This window comes from Equus przewalskii, unplaced genomic scaffold (assembly GCF_037783145.1).
Source record: "Equus przewalskii isolate Varuska unplaced genomic scaffold, EquPr2 ChrUn-10, whole genome shotgun sequence".
Lineage (NCBI taxonomy): Eukaryota > Metazoa > Chordata > Mammalia > Perissodactyla > Equidae > Equus > Equus przewalskii.
The window spans coordinates 264030-279747 of NW_027228747.1; the positions used below are offsets into that span (position 1 = coordinate 264030).

The following is a 15718-nucleotide window of genomic DNA, read 5'->3' on the forward strand; positions in this document are numbered from 1 at the left end:
TGTAAAAGAGAGTCTGTGGGGGCTCAGAGGAGGAAGATGGTGACCAACCCTGCAAGACAGCGTCAAGGCCCAGGAAGGCTGCTGGGAGAACATGATGCTTCAGCTGAACATTAGAGGAATAGGTACCCACATTTTCTTGCGGCATATTTAGGGTTTCACTTTTCACACTAAAATCTTTTTAATGCACTGGGAATTTATTTTGCTGTAAGATGTGAGGCTGAAATCTAACTTAATTTACTTTTTCAAAGGGTAAGCTAGTTGCAAATGGTTTTCAAACAATCCATCTTTCCTTACTTGCAATGCTATCGCTATCATATGCTAAACTGGTATATGATTGATTTATTTCTTTACTTTTTATTCTGTTCCATTGATCTAGGGAGGGCAGTGCTATATTGTAGGGGCAAAGTTTGCAGGCTCTGAGGTCAGATTAGCTGGGGTGTGCCTCAGTTTCCTCATTTGTGAAATGGAGATAATAATAGTACCTACTCCATATGGTGGCTGTGAAGACTGAATGAGATAATGCACATAAAGTCCCCAGTACAGTGCTGGCACAGAGTAATCGACCAATGACTGTCCGCTGCTATGATGATCCCTATCTGCCCATTCCTGCACTAGTAACCCGGGAGGGTGAAATTACCAAGCACAGAGCTTTGAGTCGGCTGAGATAGCTCTGCTACTTACTACCTGCATGACCTTGGGGAAGGCGCTTACCTTTTACCACCTCTCTGTTTTGGTTTCCTCCTTCATATATGGGGATATAAAAACACCTACTAAAGCCTGTTGTGAAAATTAAACATGACAATGTCGCACAGGGCACGACACTTGATAGCCCCTCGGTGAATGTTTATTCTTCTGCTGCTGATTATTATTATAACATTATAATTTATTATCAGTCTTTATGCGTTGCAGGGCAAGCCCTTTCTCATTATCTTTCCCCCTCAACTTTTCTGGGGAGTGGCAATCTTTCAGGGCCAGGTCTAGTGTGGGTGAATAGAATTTCTGGATCTGCAAAGCTGATGCGTAGCCCCTGAACTGTGCTGAAAGTCATCACGACCAGTGAGGTGTTGAATGAGCAACCAGAGGGACTCTGGGGGGAAATGGGGAAGGGAGCAGGGGTGGGGCTTTGAAATTCACATAGCAAGTTTTTTTTTTTTAAAGATTTTATTTTTTTCCTTTTTCTCCCCAAAGCCCCCCAGTACATAGTTGTATATTCTTCATTGTGGGTCCTTCTAGTTGTGGCATGTGGGACGCTGCCTCAGCGTGGTGTGATGAGCAGTGCCATGTCCGTGCCCAGGATTCGAACCAACGAAACACTGGGCCACCTGCAGCGGAGCGCACGAACTTAACCACTCGGTCACGGGGCCAGCCCCTACACAGCAAGTTTTTAAAAATGTTTTACTTTGTCTCAATTTTTACTTTAACAAAGGAATTTGCATAGTTTAAAAAGTCAACTACTTCTACAAGGCATTTAATGCAAACAGTCCCCTGCTCCACTTCTCCCAGCCTTACGTGCTCCTCCATAAACCACGCTCAAGTTTCTCAGCTGCTTCTTTTGGTAATTACTTCTACATTTCTAAATAACATGCTCATATTATTATTTCTTGATTCTATTTTAGATATAGCCAATTGACGGCTTGTCATGGAAGATGAGGACATAGTTCTCTTTAATCCTGATTCTCCTACTCTACTCCCCTCCCCCACCCTCTCAATTCAAATATATTCCAATTTTCAGTTAAATCAACACTCAGTGTTTACATTATTATGGCTGTGAAAATATTCTTCACAGCTGAGTTATGTAATGTTTGTACTAAAACTCTGTGAATCTGTGAAACCTGCTTTTGTTAATTAACATCAAAGATATGGGGCTGAGAAACTTCATTCTCTAAAATCATAGTGTCACATAAAAACCAGACTGTTGGTGTTGAACGCAATGCAATCTATACAAAAACTGAAATATAATAATGTATGCCTGAAATTCACACAATGTTAAAAGCCAATATGACCTCAATAAAAATAAAATAAAATAAAAAATAATACAGTCACAAACTTTGCTACTTGAAATCAATCAGTGAGCATGAACATTCCACTCTGGCCTGGAGGTCTGAGCCAAGTGGATTACTTTGACGAGAAGAAGCCTCGATTTCCAACCTAGGTGCAAAACTTCAGATAATGGGGTTTTGAACACAACATTCTACATTTATCTTAATTATATATTTATCTAATACATAATTATCTAAAATTAATTATTTTAATTTTGTAGTTTTCAGTGGACCCTCAGTCCAATTCTCAGCCCAGGCTTGCTGTTGACTCCTTGCCTTAGAACCATGCTTACCTGGAACCTATCAAAACACTGTGTCATTTAAATATTACCTAAACTCAACCTTTTCCCATAGCTCGTAACGACCCTGTTTGTTCCTTTGATGAATCACCCCACAGTTCCTCTGGTGTCCCCACAGAGTCCCACAGCTCTCTCTTGCAGCAGCAAGTTATTAAACCTAACTCTGTCCAACTTCAGTTATTTTCCTGGTGGTCTTTATCAGACGGGCTTTTATCAGTTCTCTTTCTTTTATAATTGTTTTCCCTCCAGTTGATAATTGCCTGACCTTTTCTTTTACTTGTTTTCTATATACCTATCATGAATTCATCCCAAAACTCTTTGAAAGATGTATACACCTTCTCTCACTACCTTAAACACATCAGTAATTCCTCTGTCCCCACACTTTTTTTCTTACAGACACTTTGAGCCTTGGAGCCCTTCTTCCTCGAGCTCCAAGTTGTACTGGCTGCTGCCCTGCGTTTCTTTTTAAAAATATGACAACCTCTGTTCTCACACCTATCTCAAGCCATCGTAGTTATTTATCAATGCATCTGCTTTCCTGACTCCTGCTTTCCCCCTCCACCCCAGGAGAGGCCGAGTGTCTTGACATCTCTATTTCTCCAAAGTCTACCAGGGCACTCAAGAAACATTCGAGTGAACGGATGAATAAAAGAATAAATAAGTGAACCAATGAGTGGGATTTCTGTGCCGGACAAATGAGTTTAAGGGGAACGATATTACATTCGCACCTTGTTGCAAGGTTTAAGGGTGTGCTCAGGCTTTCTACACGCCCCACGCCAGCTTGGAACGAGGTCTTGAGGGAGAAAAGCAGCACCGAAGCCCCTAAGGACCCACGCCGCGGTTTGCGAAGCAGAGCCCACCGAAGACAGCCTAGGTAAAGACAGCGTCCGCGAGTCCTCTAGGCGCCGCCAAGAGGACTACGACTCCCAGCAGGCCCTGCGGAGGCGGAGCACGAGCCGTAGGGGACTTCCGGACCCTGACGTTGGCGCCGCGCAGGGAAGGAGAGACGCGCGGCAAACAGGTAAATGTAGGTTGAGGGCAGAAGGGAGAGGGCGGAGAGGGCGCGGGAATGGCGAGTGCGATGGCAGAATGACGCTGAGGCTAGGTGACATGGGGGGTGGGGAGGGAGGAGGACAGGGAATGGGTCTCCAATGAAGCGGGGGTAGCTGGGTGGAAGGAACCTCGAGCTCTGCTTTCTCTTCCCGCAGTGACCATGACGAAATTAGCACAGTGGCTTTGGGCACTGGCGCTCCTGGGCTCCGCCTGGGCAGCCTTGACCATGGGAGCCCTGGGCCTGGAGCTGCCCTCGTCATGCCAGGAGGTCCTTTGGCCACTGCCCGCCTACTTGCTGGTGTCCGCCGGCTGCTACGCCCTGGGCACTGTGGGCTATCGTGTGGCCACTTTTCACGACTGTGAGGACGCCGCCCGCGAGCTGCAGAGCCAGATCCAGGAGGCCCGAGCTGACTTGGCCCGCAGGGGGATGCGCTTCTGACACCTAACCCCATTCTCGCCGGGACAGCCTGCTCTCCCATCCCCCATTAAAGAGCAAGTTTATTTTCTAACTTTGTTTGGTTTGAGTATGGAATGGGAATTGGGGATTCTGTGTACCAGCTGTCGCGAGGTGAGAGGTAGGGGAGCCACCTTCCTGAGGCTCTCAGCCTTTGTCTGCAATCTGCTGGTGGTCCTCCTTTTTGCTCCAAAGGAGGCTAAGATCCCTTCTCAAGATCGCTCAGGATGGAAATGTTATTTCACTCTCCTGGTCCTTTTAACCCTGTCGGGAAGTACTTCTTGAAGCCCAACTTCCATTCTTCTTCGTAACATCCAAGCTCTGTTCTTCTTAAGGCCTTCTAGATCTTTCCAACTTCTTGGTTCTTTCAGATACTTTTCTGAGCCAACCCTACCAGCCCCAGAGGAACTGTGGATCAGGCAGTGCACCTGTACCCTTCACCAAACCAGGCAGGTTGAGAAGCACTGAACAGAGAACGAGCCTTAATGGGCACAGGTAGGGAACAGTTTATTTTAAGGCACATTCTAAAGGTTCCACCCCAACCTTCAAATTAAAAAATATAATCTTGAAAAAATAAAAGTGATTCATCTCTCAAGTCCCACCCATATCTCCTAAGTAAAGCTCTTTCTTTGGTCCCTCGATTCTCAAAGTGTCTCTTTCTTTCCCAAAACCCACTGCACCCATGGAGCTGGTCAGCAGGAACAGCTGAAACAAGGAGTTCTCTTTGGTGACAGGTTGGCATTAAAGTGCCCAGTGGTCAGGTGAACTGCTTCAGGTTTGTAGGAGCTGAGAGTTCCTAGCTGGCTTCTGGGAATACTTCCAGAAAAGCCAGAGGCGAATGAAGCTGGTGACGATTCCTGGAAAGTTGGGCACCTGAAATCACAAGGGCTGCTATGAGGAGAGGAGCTGGTTTTCCACTTTGCACACCTGTCAGCCCATCCCTGTTCTGCTTACCGTGATGTAGGGATCTTTGAGTCGAAACCCGTAGAGGGTCCAGGAGGCAGAGGCGAGGAGGGTGGCAATGGTGAGTGAGAAGGAGAAATGTTGGGCTGATTTAGTCTGAATGACCTTGGCCTGTGGGAAAGGATGAAAGACACTCCCAGCCCAGACATGTAGTAAAGCTCCTACATTGCCTACTAATTTCCTCAGAAAAAAGTTTCTCCCCTGATCTTCTGCTACCTGATCCTTCCCTCCTGCCTCCCACTCACCCATCTCTGCTGCCCTGTCTCCTTCCAGGATTTGGCTCTTCCCTTCCTCTGGAGTGTAAGCTACAGTCTCTGACTATGGGAGCCTGACCTTTCTTATCTCCCCCACCTCCCTGGATACCCTCACTCACCAAGTCAGCCAGTGGTGAGAGATACATACTGATGGTGAAGACACTGCAGAAGAGGCCCAGCCACTGAAGCCTGGCCTCAAGGTCAGGCACCAGGAGCCAAAAGTAGCCAAAACCCAGAAGAAGGACCCCCAGCAGGGCTGCAGTCTGTAGGAGCACGCCACGCTGCAGGGGAGAGAACAGCCTTAGCCCTGGATGTGCCAGGAGCCCTCTCTGACTCCCCTGCTGGAATTAACTCATCCTGCCCTCTCCCACGCTCCAGTGGGGGAGCCAATCTTCGTCTAAGCCTCCAGTATTGCACTTGTCACACTCTCTTTCCCACCAGTGACTTGATCGTGTGTTTGATCAATCCACAACACTGGAGGTTTCTAGGGAAGGAAGCTTGGTACACACAGTAGGAGCTTAAATAAATGCTTGTGTGATTGAATGGAGAAGCAGAGCTAATCATCTCATTCTCAGCCACCGACCCTGGCTCTGAAGGAACTATCCGAGACAAAAGCCTTTTTCCCCTCAGCTTCTTGGGCAGTGAGGCACCATCAGGCTTGGCAGGGCTACCAGCTTCGCCAGAATGGGGGGCGATGTGTGAGTCTCAGAAGGCTGGCTTCATGGAGGAAGGAGGACTGCAAGGCTGGAGGGGCCTTCCAGGAAAAGGTGGCAGTGCCAGCCTGTTACAGTCTTCTAGGAAGCAGTGTCTGCGCTGCCAGCAGTGCAGGACGTGCAGCAAAGTGGGCCCAAGGGAGGGTCTCTACCTTCCGAGGGCAGTAGTGCAGATACACCAAGATATACAGGGTCTGAAGCATAGCACCCACGGAGTTCACGATGATTAGGGTCCCGTCTCCTTTCAAGGCCCCATAACTCAGCCAGCTCAGGTTGCTGCAGGGTGGAGGGGAGAGATATTCGCCCGCGGGATTGAATGTGGGAGGGGGACCCAAGGCGCCTCTTCCACGTTCCGCATCCCTCCCCCACCCCCCGCAGATAGTCTTTCCCGCCGCAGCAGTAGCCCCTCTCACTTGATATCCGTGGTGAGAAAGGGCAGGAACTGGACATTGTCCACGCTCCGGGTCATCCGCATGTGCCTAAGGTCCGAGCTGTAACGGGCCCCCGAAGCCAGGGGTGAGAGGTGGGAGGGGAAAGCCAGGCTGCTGGGGAGTCGAGACCCCCGATGCCTGTCATCCTCCCCAGGCAACTGCAGACCCCCAGCCCCGCCCTCAGCTCCCTTGCCTTCTCCCTCAGGTCAAGTGACCAGCCTCGCCCTTGTGCCCGGGCCCCTCGACCCGATTCCACTTTGACTCCAGGTTCGGGACGCAGCCTGGGGCTGTGGCCACGTCTCTGTTCCCTCTCTCTCCTTTCCCGACTTCCTGGTCCTGCCCCAGCCCAGCCCAGCCGCGCTCTCACAGGCCGCTGGAGAACATGCCGAGGGTGAAGAGCACGCAAGCTCCGGAAAGGAGCGAGTCGGCCACGCCGCCGGCCTCCATGCCTCCAGGGGTCGGATCCAGCGCTCAGCGACAGGCGCAAGGTAGCTCGGTTGGGAGCCCGCGGGCGCCGGAGCCCCGCCCCTCCGCGTCCCTGGCTCCGCCCCCGCGCGCTCGGCCATCCCCCCGGAAACTGAACCGGAACCCGGCCCACCCCCAGAACTCCGAGCCGGGACGCAGGCCCCGCCCCTCCGAGCGCCGGTCCCGGCCCCTGCCGGCCGCAGGATTCCTGCTCCTGACGTTGCACTCCAGATCCCTGCTGGTCCCTTTCCGAAGGCTTCGCGGGTTTGTCCCCGGCACCCGCCGCTGCTCACTCTGCTTACCCCTTGGATGACCTAGACCCCCAGCCTCAACAATTTCCCGCAGGCCCGTGAGCCTACGTGGTACACCTCAAAACAAAAGCTTGCTAGACGCGACCAGACTTCAACACGCTTCCCATCCAGAGCTCCAGATCAGAACCTCAGTTAACCAAGATTTGGGAGGTTTTTCCCAGTTTGCTGAAGCCTCTTCCCAGTCTCTCCCATAAATAACAGGGATTGCCAGGAATCACCAAGGCTATCAGGTGCCCTCCCCCTTCAGCCACACTGCCAACTTTCCGTGACTTGGCCAGTCCACTGAAGCGCAAGGCTGACCCCGACGTCCAACCGACTTGCTGCTGGGAACTTTCCCTCCCAGCCTCCCACACGTCTCGGTGGGGCCGTGGGCGGGGCCGCATGCTTCAGCTGGCGCTCCCCTGAGCGACTGCCTGACTCACCCAACAGCATGAGTACCTGAACCGTGTGCCAAAGCCCAGCGTTGAGGGAGTGGGAGTGGGGCAGAGGTTGGACAGGAAGAACTTCCAGAGTGGGGTGCAGCCTAGAACCCGAGAGACTGCCATCCTCCTGTCCTGGATAACCCTCAGAGGAGGAAACATCCCATCCGTTGGGGCTGGCAAGGGGTATGTATGCTTTCCAGAGAGGGGAAAAAAATTCAAACCCAGTTGCTACTGGTGTCGCACAGAGCCTAGCACATAGCACGGACTCCATGGTCCTAAATTAGGATGGAGGGGCAGAAAAGCATATCCAAAAAAACCAAACACATTGCTTTATTTTGAGACAAAGAACATTGTATAAAAAAAATCCAATTATAGAAATCGGAACAGACACACAGAAAGTTTATATACAGATCCTGTACATGTGGGCCCTGCCCTCCAGGCTACACTCTAGGCACAGACTCTGTGCACATGGGCACTGCCCTTTCAGCTACACTGTAAGCTGGCACAGCCCCCCTGCTGGCACAGCTCTGGGGAGTGCTGCCCCAGGATGGGAGAGGATGCAGTGCTTGGCTACAAACCTCTCCACGGCAGCTCCACAGACCGGAGTCTCGGGGGAGATGCCGGGTCAGCCCAAGCATGCTGCCCCTCCTGTCCCTGGCTCCCGAGCAGGAACTGCCTCTTGCTTTTCCTTCAGTCAGTTCATCTGGGCATCTTGGTTCTCTCTGGGAGGGGTGACTTTGCCAGTTCAGTGTCCATCCGCATGACCCCAGGCCCCTTCCAGCTCAGCTCCCACAGTGCCCTTCTTAAGAGGCCGTGTCTGCACAGCTTGTTTCTTTGGCTTAAGAGCAGAAATGGTGGGAAAAGGACTGTCCCCACTTCTCTGTCCATCCCTCTGAGGTGGAGGTGTGGATGGCACTGCCAGGCTTGCCGACTTCCTTTGGATGGAAACCGTTAATACTGACCCGTTTTGAGGCTGCTGGGTGGCAGCTTGTGCATGTGGCGGGAGTGGTTCCCAAGACTGTGGCTTTGGGAGGGGCCCCAGGACAGGTGCTGGGTGCCTGCCCCTGCCTCCTCAGCCCAGTTCCAATCTTTAGGCCAGATGTGGTTTACACCGTCACGGGGTTTGCAGCAGCAGGAATGGCAGGAGCAGCACAACCCAGGCAAGTGGGAAGAGGCGGGGGGCGGCACTGTGACCAATGCTATGTAGAACCTGCACCTCCGAGTCATCTGCAAGATGAGAGGGCAAAGGCCCCCAAGGTGAGTGGCCCCACTACTGGCACTGGCCCTCAGCCCAACAAGGTTTCTCCAGCCCCTGCCTGGCAAGGAGCCACCTATTGTACCCAACCTCCTCAAGCAGATCCCCTTTTGTGCCCGAGGCCCAGATTGCTCCAGGTACCTACCTGCTGGAAGTCTCTTCTCCTGGGGATTGGCATGGGCCTGAGGACTGTGAGCTGAAAGACAAGGGTGGCCGTCCATCAGGTACTGTACCAGGGAGGCAGAAGGGTGCAAGTGCTGGGTGCTAGGTGGGCTGGGCAGTGGGATTTCTCTACCATCCCAGATCACTAGCCCAGGCCCAGCTTAGAGGTGGAGGAGGGAGCCCACAGGGTCCTGACACTCACTGATTTTGCCGTCGACAGTCACCTTCAACCTCAAGCACCGGTCTTCTTGGTGGTGGATGGGTTTGGCTGCAAGAAGATAAACCCACAGGGCGTTAAGGAAGGAACCTTTGCCGGAAGAAAATAGTGCAAATGCCTCTGGTTCTGCTTTCTCGGTCATTGCTCATTTTTTTTTTTTTTTAGATTTTATTTTTCCTTTTTCTCCCCATAGCTCCCTGGTACATAGTTGTGTATTTTTAGTTGTGGGTCCTTCTAGTTGTGGAATGTGGGATGCCGCCTCAGCGTGGCTTGATGAGCGGTGCCATGTCCTCGCCCAGGATCCGAACCAGCGAAACTCTGGCCACCAAAGTGGAGCGCTCGAACTTAACCACTCGGCCACGGGGCTGGCCCCTCGGTCCCTGCTCATTTTCATCCCTCTCTTCTAATCTTTGATTCTTACCTTCCTTACTTTTTGCTCACTTTCTGCCCCAGGTTCAGCCAAACCTCCTATTTGAAATAACCCTTGGTTTTAGAGGCGATAATAAAAAGAACATAGATGCTATCCCCTCCCCTCAGTCCATCCTTCACTCCTCCCAGCCTGAAGTTGGGTGAGGCCTTCATGATATGCTCCCCTTCTCTGGGCCATTTTATTCTCCCCCCGCCGAGGGTGAGGCCTGGATCCATTCTACACAGAGCTGATCAGCTAACTCTAAATCCACCAGGGGCCCTCCACTGCCCTCAGGATAAAGTCCAAACTCCTTAGCACTTCTTAGGCCCCCGTGATCTGCCCTGTCTACCTCTCCAAGCTCATCTCTCCCCACTTCCAGTGTCCCTCCTACTCCAGCCAGGCTGAACTGTATGGAGTTCCCTGAGGATGTCATGCTTCTTTAGCACATATCCCTTCATGCCTGACCAGCTCCTCTGTTTGTCCTAAGCTCTGGGGTCATCTTCCTTGGGAAGCCTTCTCTGTGTCCCCCTTGCCTGGCAGGTACCCAGGTCATTTTCCAGGCCCCTGCGCTCATGTCCTCCATATCACACTGTTCTATGGTGTGTTAACCTATGGGTATCTCTGGTTCCCAGCTCCCTTGAGGACTGGGAGCCTGTAATTTTTATTTTTCTCTGCCTGTGGTGCCAAGCAGAGTGCTGGGTATATGGCAGAAGCTCACCCCACATTTGAAATGTGAATGAATGAAAATAGAATTCAGGATTGGAAGGAGCCCTCTGCTGCCTGACTGCTCACTAAGCATGTACCCAAGCGTATGCATCATGCCAGCTGCGTGCCCCAGTGTGTGCACCCGTGTGCACGCCGCCTGGCACTCACAGATGTAGTAATAGCTGTGTCCCTCTTTGAACTCCTTGCCCAGGGTAAAGGGTGTGAAGCGCTGGAACTTCTCAGATAGCTTCTCCGGGCCATGCCTGGCACTGGGCTGGTTGCACTGCCAGCGGACCTGGTCCTTGGAGAGGGGTTGGCACAGCTGGTACTGCTCACGCTCCACCAGGTACAGAGTGTATCGCTCCATGGCAGCGTCTGCCACAGAGTCATCCTCGTAATGCGGACAGATGATGTCCAGGTAGTCATTCAGCCGCACGTGTACTGTGTAGTCCTCACTCCAGAACCTGGGCGTGCGGAGGAGGAAGAAGCAGGTGGTCACTCAGGAGCCAGAGCAGAGCCTTGAGCCTCCAAATGTTTACATGACCCCTCACATTTCACACTGGACCCCCATACCCCTAAGATTTTTGAAAATCTCAACTCCCAATATTTACTGATCTTGATCTCTTAAATATCTTTCCACCATCTCCAAACATTCCCTCCACCATCATTGTCTCCCATTAAGCCTCTAAATAGCATCCACTCAGTATCTTTCAGGTACCAAAGCACTTCTCAGAACCCCCCTGATATTTACCCAAGGATGGGCTTCTAAATATTTCCTTAGCTCCCTCATTATTCTCCTCTACCCATAAATATTTCCCCAAGTCTTTTCTACCAGTTGCTCCTTTAAATGCTATTAGACCTCAGTCGGAGACCCTTCTGGCCCACCCTATAAGCAGGATCAGGGAGCCCTTTCTCTTTACCATGTTAGCACTTAGCTCCCAACACACCTGTGGCTTCACTTCTCTTACTCTCATTTTTTCCCCCTGACCCACTGAGTGTATCTCACATTTCTCAGCTTCATTTTTCCCCCGAAGCCACCAGTACACCCAGGCCAGCAGATAGTGCCCAAGTCCTTTAAGTTAAATCACTTTCATCAATTCATTCAGTTGCCTCAAATCTCCCCTTCTAGCTACTCAAATTTATGCTCATGTCTCCTTGTCCACTTCTCTCAAAGCACCCCAAAACATCCCTGTCCCTTTATGTCCAAAAGCCACCTCCCTTGAGAGGAGCTCCAGAAACGCTGGCGTTCTCAGATCTGAGACTGCTCTCCCCTCACCGCCTCCCAAGGTGGAGCCAGCTCCCCTCCCCCAGCCCATTCCCCCCAGGCTCCACAGGCTCCAGCCTGACTGCCCAACCGCCCCTCCCCCCTAGCTCCAGACACCTGGCTCCAGTCTGGGTGGGGTCCTACTAGGGGGAAAAGTGCCTCCCCACCTCCCTCTCCAAGCTGGTCAGCCTCTCTGAATTCCCCCAAGTACTGCCAGCTAGACACTCAGCAGAGTTGGCTGCCAACTTGCTTCCAAGCGAAGCCCTGGGCATGGGTGGGGGCGGAGGAGCAGGAGTTGGCCAAGGGGCCTCTGAGGTGGGCACCCACTGCCCAGTCAGCACGACCCCTAAGAGGCCTGGCCTTGCAGCAGCATGCCACTGCTCAAGCTAGGCTTACCAGGGCCCCTCCCCCACCCTGGGGAAAACAGTGAGTGAGTGAGAGAGAGAGAAGCAGAGAGAGGCTTTTAAAATTCCTCTCTGGAGAGATAAACATAGAAGCCATTTCAGAACAGGTATTTCAGCTCTGGGCCTGGCGTCTTTCCCCCATTCCCGTGACGGGCACTGACTCATTCCTCATCCACCTCTGCCACCCGCCCCAGCATTCATGAGAACCTGTGAAAATTTACCTTGTCAAATGTGGACAGCCCCCAGGACCCCAGGATGGCACAGCGCCCACTTGCCCTGGGCACTGTCCTCCAGGCAAAGGGAGCTGGCAGGTCTGAATGGGCGGGGCACCTGCCCCTCCAGCACCAAGGAGGCCTGGGCCTGGCTCGCAGTCACACTGCCCTTCTCCCCACGCTGCCCCCTGCCTGGGGCCTGGAGATCCCAGGGAGGATGCCCACTGCCCTGAGTCACCCTTGCCAGCCTCACACCCGCCCAGCTCCTTGCCACCTCATCTTTGTCCCCAAGCTGGGTCCCCCTTGGCCGCCTGTGGTCTCCACTCTGGCCTGGCTTCTCTCTGGTCCTGGGTATGGTAGAGTGTGTGTGGATATGGCCAGATGGCCAAAGCTGTGCTTGGTGGGGGGCACCCATCACCCTCCTCCTGGGGTACAGTCTGCTCCACTTAGCACTCCTTTGACTCTTGCTCCCCATCTGGGAAAGGGGGGCAGCGGCGTCAGGGAAGGCGGGGAGGGGGGGCAAGGAAGAGGCTCCTTCCTGAAAGAGAGGAAACCTGGGAGCTTGGGAACGGAAAAGGCCAGGGTCCCCCCCTCCCTACTCATGGCTTCCTGTCCCCTCCTCCTCCTTCAGCCAACACCTGGCATGGGCATAAACAGGGACTTTGCTCTCTCCCACTAGGACAAGATTGGGTCAAGGAAGCAAAGAACAGGCAGCAAGGAGTGGGATGGGGGAGGGCTGGCTGAACTGCCCCTGGGCTGATGGGCAAAAGGGCATTGCCCTCTGGGGTTGGCAGCTAGTTGTTCCCTCCCACCCAACACGCCACAGACGACAGACCTCCCACCAAGCAATGCCGCCACAGGGTCAGAGGAAGCTGGCACAATATATTTCTCAAGGGGAGTCGGGGGTAGACGTGCGCCTAGGGCTGGGGTAGCTGAACTGAGTGGAGTGTTTTCCTGCCCCGAGCTGCCCAGCCCTCCTCTCCCTGCTCCACCCTACCCCCTCTCCTGTTTTCCCGCAAATATTGTTCCCATAACTTCAGAAAACTCAAGGGCAAGAACAAAGGGTCCGACTGAGCTTCTTCCTCCCAGTACCATTTGCCTCACAGCCCTAAACCTGCCCAGGAGAAGTTAACTCCTTCCTGCCCAGAACCCTTTGTAACCCTTTTAACCCCTTCCATTCCTTCTGAACATTTCCCATGACCTCCCGCCCCCATCTCATCAGTTTTACTACTTGAACCTCATAAACAGGTGACTCCCTTGGCCTACCCACACACAGCATGTGCCTCACTCATGTCACCTCAAAAGATCCCTTGGGGGGTGCTTTCCAGGGTCACCTTAAATAAAGAATGACTGCTTAAAGCCAGCAGCCCAGGTCCCTCCTGAGGGGTCCTTCCAAGATTACAGAGAGCATTCTGCTTACTCCCGATGTCACATCAGGTAACTGTCAGGGTGGGCAGATGCCCAAGTGACACACAAGGAGAGCCACAGAGGCTTTCCTGGTGGAAAGGCCTAGAACAAGAGCCCCGGTGGCCAGGGAGCGTGGTCCACGCTGGAGGCAGGAACTGTTCAGCATGGGTCTCTCACTTCGGAGAAATAGGGGTGCCAGAGGGAAGGAAAGGAAGGGCAGAAATAGTGCCTGTACAAGCAGACAGGGGCAGGTTCCTGCCCTGGGGTGGGCTACCCCAAGGTATGGGGGAGAAACGAGAGAAAGAAAATCTACAACCCCTCCCGCCTCTGGTCACCTCCCCAAGACTCAGGTCAGGGGCTGGCCGGGACAGTTAACCCGGGGGGCGGGGGGGCAGTGCTAACCGGGCGCCCAGGCTGTCGGCCGGAGACTCGGGGCTTACTTGGGGTTTGAACTGTTCCAGAAGACGGTGTGGCGGTCAGCAGCGGCCAGACTGCAGCACAGACCCAAGAGAGGGGCCCAGAGGAACTCCATAGCGCGGGGCCTGGCCAGGCCGGGCGAGACGGGGGCTCCTGTGTCTGGGTTCCCGCTGGCTCTCTCCGCCGCGCAGTCAGCACCGCGCTCACGGCTCTGGCCCCTTAGCCTCGCGACTCCGCCTTTTGGGCCGGCGCCGCCGACACCCCGCCCCGCCCCCGCCCCGCCCCGCGCGGCGCGCGGCTGCCCCGGGGCCTGGGGGCTGGGGCGGTGGAGGAGGGGAGGGCAGCGCCGGGAGCGCCGCGCTCGCCTCTGTCCCGACAAATCGGCTCGGCGCTGCGTGTCCGCTCAGTTGTGGGTCTGCGTGCCGCTCTGTGGGCCCGTGCGGGGTGGTGGGTCTGTGTCCCCGGGCGCAGTCACGAGCGGGAGAAGGGAACGAACTCCACGTGCAGGTCTGCGAACACGCGGGTGGGGGAGCCCAGCTTCGCTGCGCCGTGCTTGGATCTTGCAGGGTGCAAGGTTGTTTGTAGACCCTGCACCTTTCCTGAACCTTGCACACCCGATTCGGGCTCCCGCGTTCTCACACTCTCCTCCTACCCCCGCTTCGTCGACTCTGCGCTCGGCTGCCCCTCCCCACACACGCGGCTGTTTGTTTTTGTTGGGTTTGTCAATGTTGTCTTTGTTCGAGAGATTGTGTCATCGCCTAGATGCCGGGAATAAATTGCGACCCTGTGTGTGATCAAGTGTGTAACGTGTGCGGCTGGGGCTAAAGGCGCCTCTTCATCAGTGCCTGTGAGAGGGAGGGACACTCGGGATCCTGGGCCTGCGGGGGGGGGGGGGGGGTGGCTTGCTCTTATTTCTAGTGTGCCAAAGGGCAGTAGTGACCTGTGTGTATCTGTGTGTGTGCGCCAACAAACAAGTGTACTGTGCAAACGGGCTTTGAATATGGACTGTGAGAATCTGGGCATAAAGGGTGACAAACTGTAACCACACATGTGCATCTGGCATGTGTAAATATGTGTGATGGCGCGCAAGTGTGAAAGCATTTGTGAGGAGTATCACAGCCGCGTGTGGGGAAGCGTGTGAAATTTTGACGTACGTATGCTAATGTTTGTGAACAGCGTGTGAAGAAGAGGGGAAACGCGTACAGGCGAGAAGCATATGTGGGGTGGGGGCGGGGGTGTTTGTGAGGCGTCCCCTTCGTCCCCGGCTGGGCGGCTGGGTCTGGCCCAGTTTGGGCTGGGTCTCCCAGTCAGTCAGGTCCCAGTACCCAGCTCGAGCCTCCTCCCCCGCTCCATGTAAACAAACCCGCTGGAATTCGCCTCTCGGGGCTCCCTTCCCCGCCGGGATCTGCTGCCGTCTGGAGAGGGGTTGGCGGGCGGGTGTCTGCCTCCCAGCTCTCGGGGTGGAGAGAGCGGGCAGGTGTTTGATTAGGCTCGTGTCTGTCTGGAGCGGGAGGGCTGAGTGCTGTGTGTCTGCGTGTTTGGTGGTTTATGTGTGTGATTGTGTGGCTGTTTGTATGCGCGCCTCCGGTTGGTGTTGCGAGTATGTGCGCATCCCTGACCAGCCCGTCCACGCGGCTGTGCATCTCAGGAAGCCGCAGGCCCGGTGCCCCTGGCCAGCTCCGGCCCAGCTTCCCCCGTTCCCAGGCCGTTTCATCCTACTCTTTTACGGCGAGGCCTGGCGACAGCCCCTGTAATTACGCGGGGCCGGGACGCCGCGGCTAGTCCGGCGCTCAGCCTGCCGGGGAGGAGCCTGGGGCGGGGGAGGGCCCGGGCCAGCCCCCACGCCCCATGAGGCGCAAGCT

At 54.2% G+C, this 15718-nt stretch overlaps 3 protein-coding genes across 9 annotated transcripts; 1 reads left to right on the plus strand and 2 right to left on the minus strand.

Moving 5' to 3' along the window:
- The first annotated feature begins 3229 nt into the window (after nucleotides 1-3229).
- Nucleotides 3230-5609, plus strand: DPM3 (dolichyl-phosphate mannosyltransferase subunit 3, regulatory). Of its 5 annotated transcripts, none has more exons than XM_070607338.1 (4): nucleotides 3230-3359; nucleotides 3547-3883; nucleotides 4217-4340; nucleotides 5082-5609. In XM_070607338.1, exon 2 carries the CDS (start codon nucleotides 3552-3554, stop codon nucleotides 3828-3830), a length of 279 nt encoding a protein of 92 aa, XP_070463439.1. In that variant the 5' UTR covers nucleotides 3230-3359; nucleotides 3547-3551; the 3' UTR covers nucleotides 3831-3883; nucleotides 4217-4340; nucleotides 5082-5609. The 5 variants fall into 5 exon arrangements, with proteins under 5 accessions (XP_070463439.1, XP_008521318.1, XP_008521320.1 ...); XM_070607337.1 differs by lacking the exon at nucleotides 3230-3359 and adding an exon at nucleotides 3368-3443; XM_008523096.2 differs by lacking the exon at nucleotides 5082-5609 and having other exon boundaries at nucleotides 4217-4481.
- On the minus strand, nucleotides 4328-6780 carry SLC50A1 (solute carrier family 50 member 1). Of its 3 annotated transcripts, none has more exons than XM_008523099.2 (6): nucleotides 6574-6780; nucleotides 6189-6266; nucleotides 5928-6051; nucleotides 5182-5343; nucleotides 4800-4919; nucleotides 4328-4718 (listed from the first exon to the last, which is right to left on the minus strand). In XM_008523099.2, the coding sequence occupies exons 1-6, from the start codon at nucleotides 6651-6653 to the stop codon at nucleotides 4617-4619; spliced, it is 666 nt and encodes a 221-aa protein (XP_008521321.1). In that variant the 5' UTR covers nucleotides 6654-6780; the 3' UTR covers nucleotides 4328-4616. The 3 variants fall into 3 exon arrangements, with proteins under 3 accessions (XP_008521321.1, XP_070463437.1, XP_008521322.1); XM_070607336.1 differs by having other exon boundaries at nucleotides 6593-6753; XM_008523100.2 differs by lacking the exon at nucleotides 6189-6266 and having other exon boundaries at nucleotides 6574-6762.
- Nucleotides 6781-7710: 930 nt separating this feature from the next.
- Nucleotides 7711-14126, minus strand: EFNA1 (ephrin A1). Its single transcript, XM_008523101.2, has 5 exons — nucleotides 13880-14126; nucleotides 10321-10616; nucleotides 9024-9089; nucleotides 8805-8855; nucleotides 7711-8631 (listed from the first exon to the last, which is right to left on the minus strand). Exons 1-5 carry the CDS (start codon nucleotides 13969-13971, stop codon nucleotides 8519-8521), a joined length of 618 nt encoding a protein of 205 aa, XP_008521323.1. The 5' UTR covers nucleotides 13972-14126; the 3' UTR covers nucleotides 7711-8518.
- Between the last annotated feature and the right edge of the window lie 1592 nt (nucleotides 14127-15718).

Bases quoted from the DNA above. Each gene is read 5' to 3' on its own strand.
- EFNA1 (XM_008523101.2), bottom strand. From the start codon at position 13,971: ATGGAGTTCCTCTGGGCCCCTCTCTTGGGTCTGTGCTGCAGTCTGGCC. The intron at 8,856-9,023 runs GTGAGTGTCAGG...CTTGTCTTTCAG, and splicing joins GACTGTCGACGGCAAAATCA to CTCACAGTCCTCAGGCCCAT. The intron at 8,632-8,804 runs GTAGGTACCTGG...CTCATCTTGCAG, and splicing joins GGAGAAGAGACTTCCAGCAG to ATGACTCGGAGGTGCAGGTT.
- SLC50A1 (XM_008523099.2), bottom strand. From the start codon at position 6,653: ATGGAGGCCGGCGGCGTGGCCGACTCGCTCCTTTCCGGAGCTTGCGTG. The intron at 6,052-6,188 runs GTGAGAGGGGCT...TCCACCCTGCAG, and splicing joins TTTCTCACCACGGATATCAA to CAACCTGAGCTGGCTGAGTT. The intron at 4,920-5,181 runs GTGAGTGAGGGT...CCTTTCCCACAG, and splicing joins TCTCACCACTGGCTGACTTG to GCCAAGGTCATTCAGACTAA.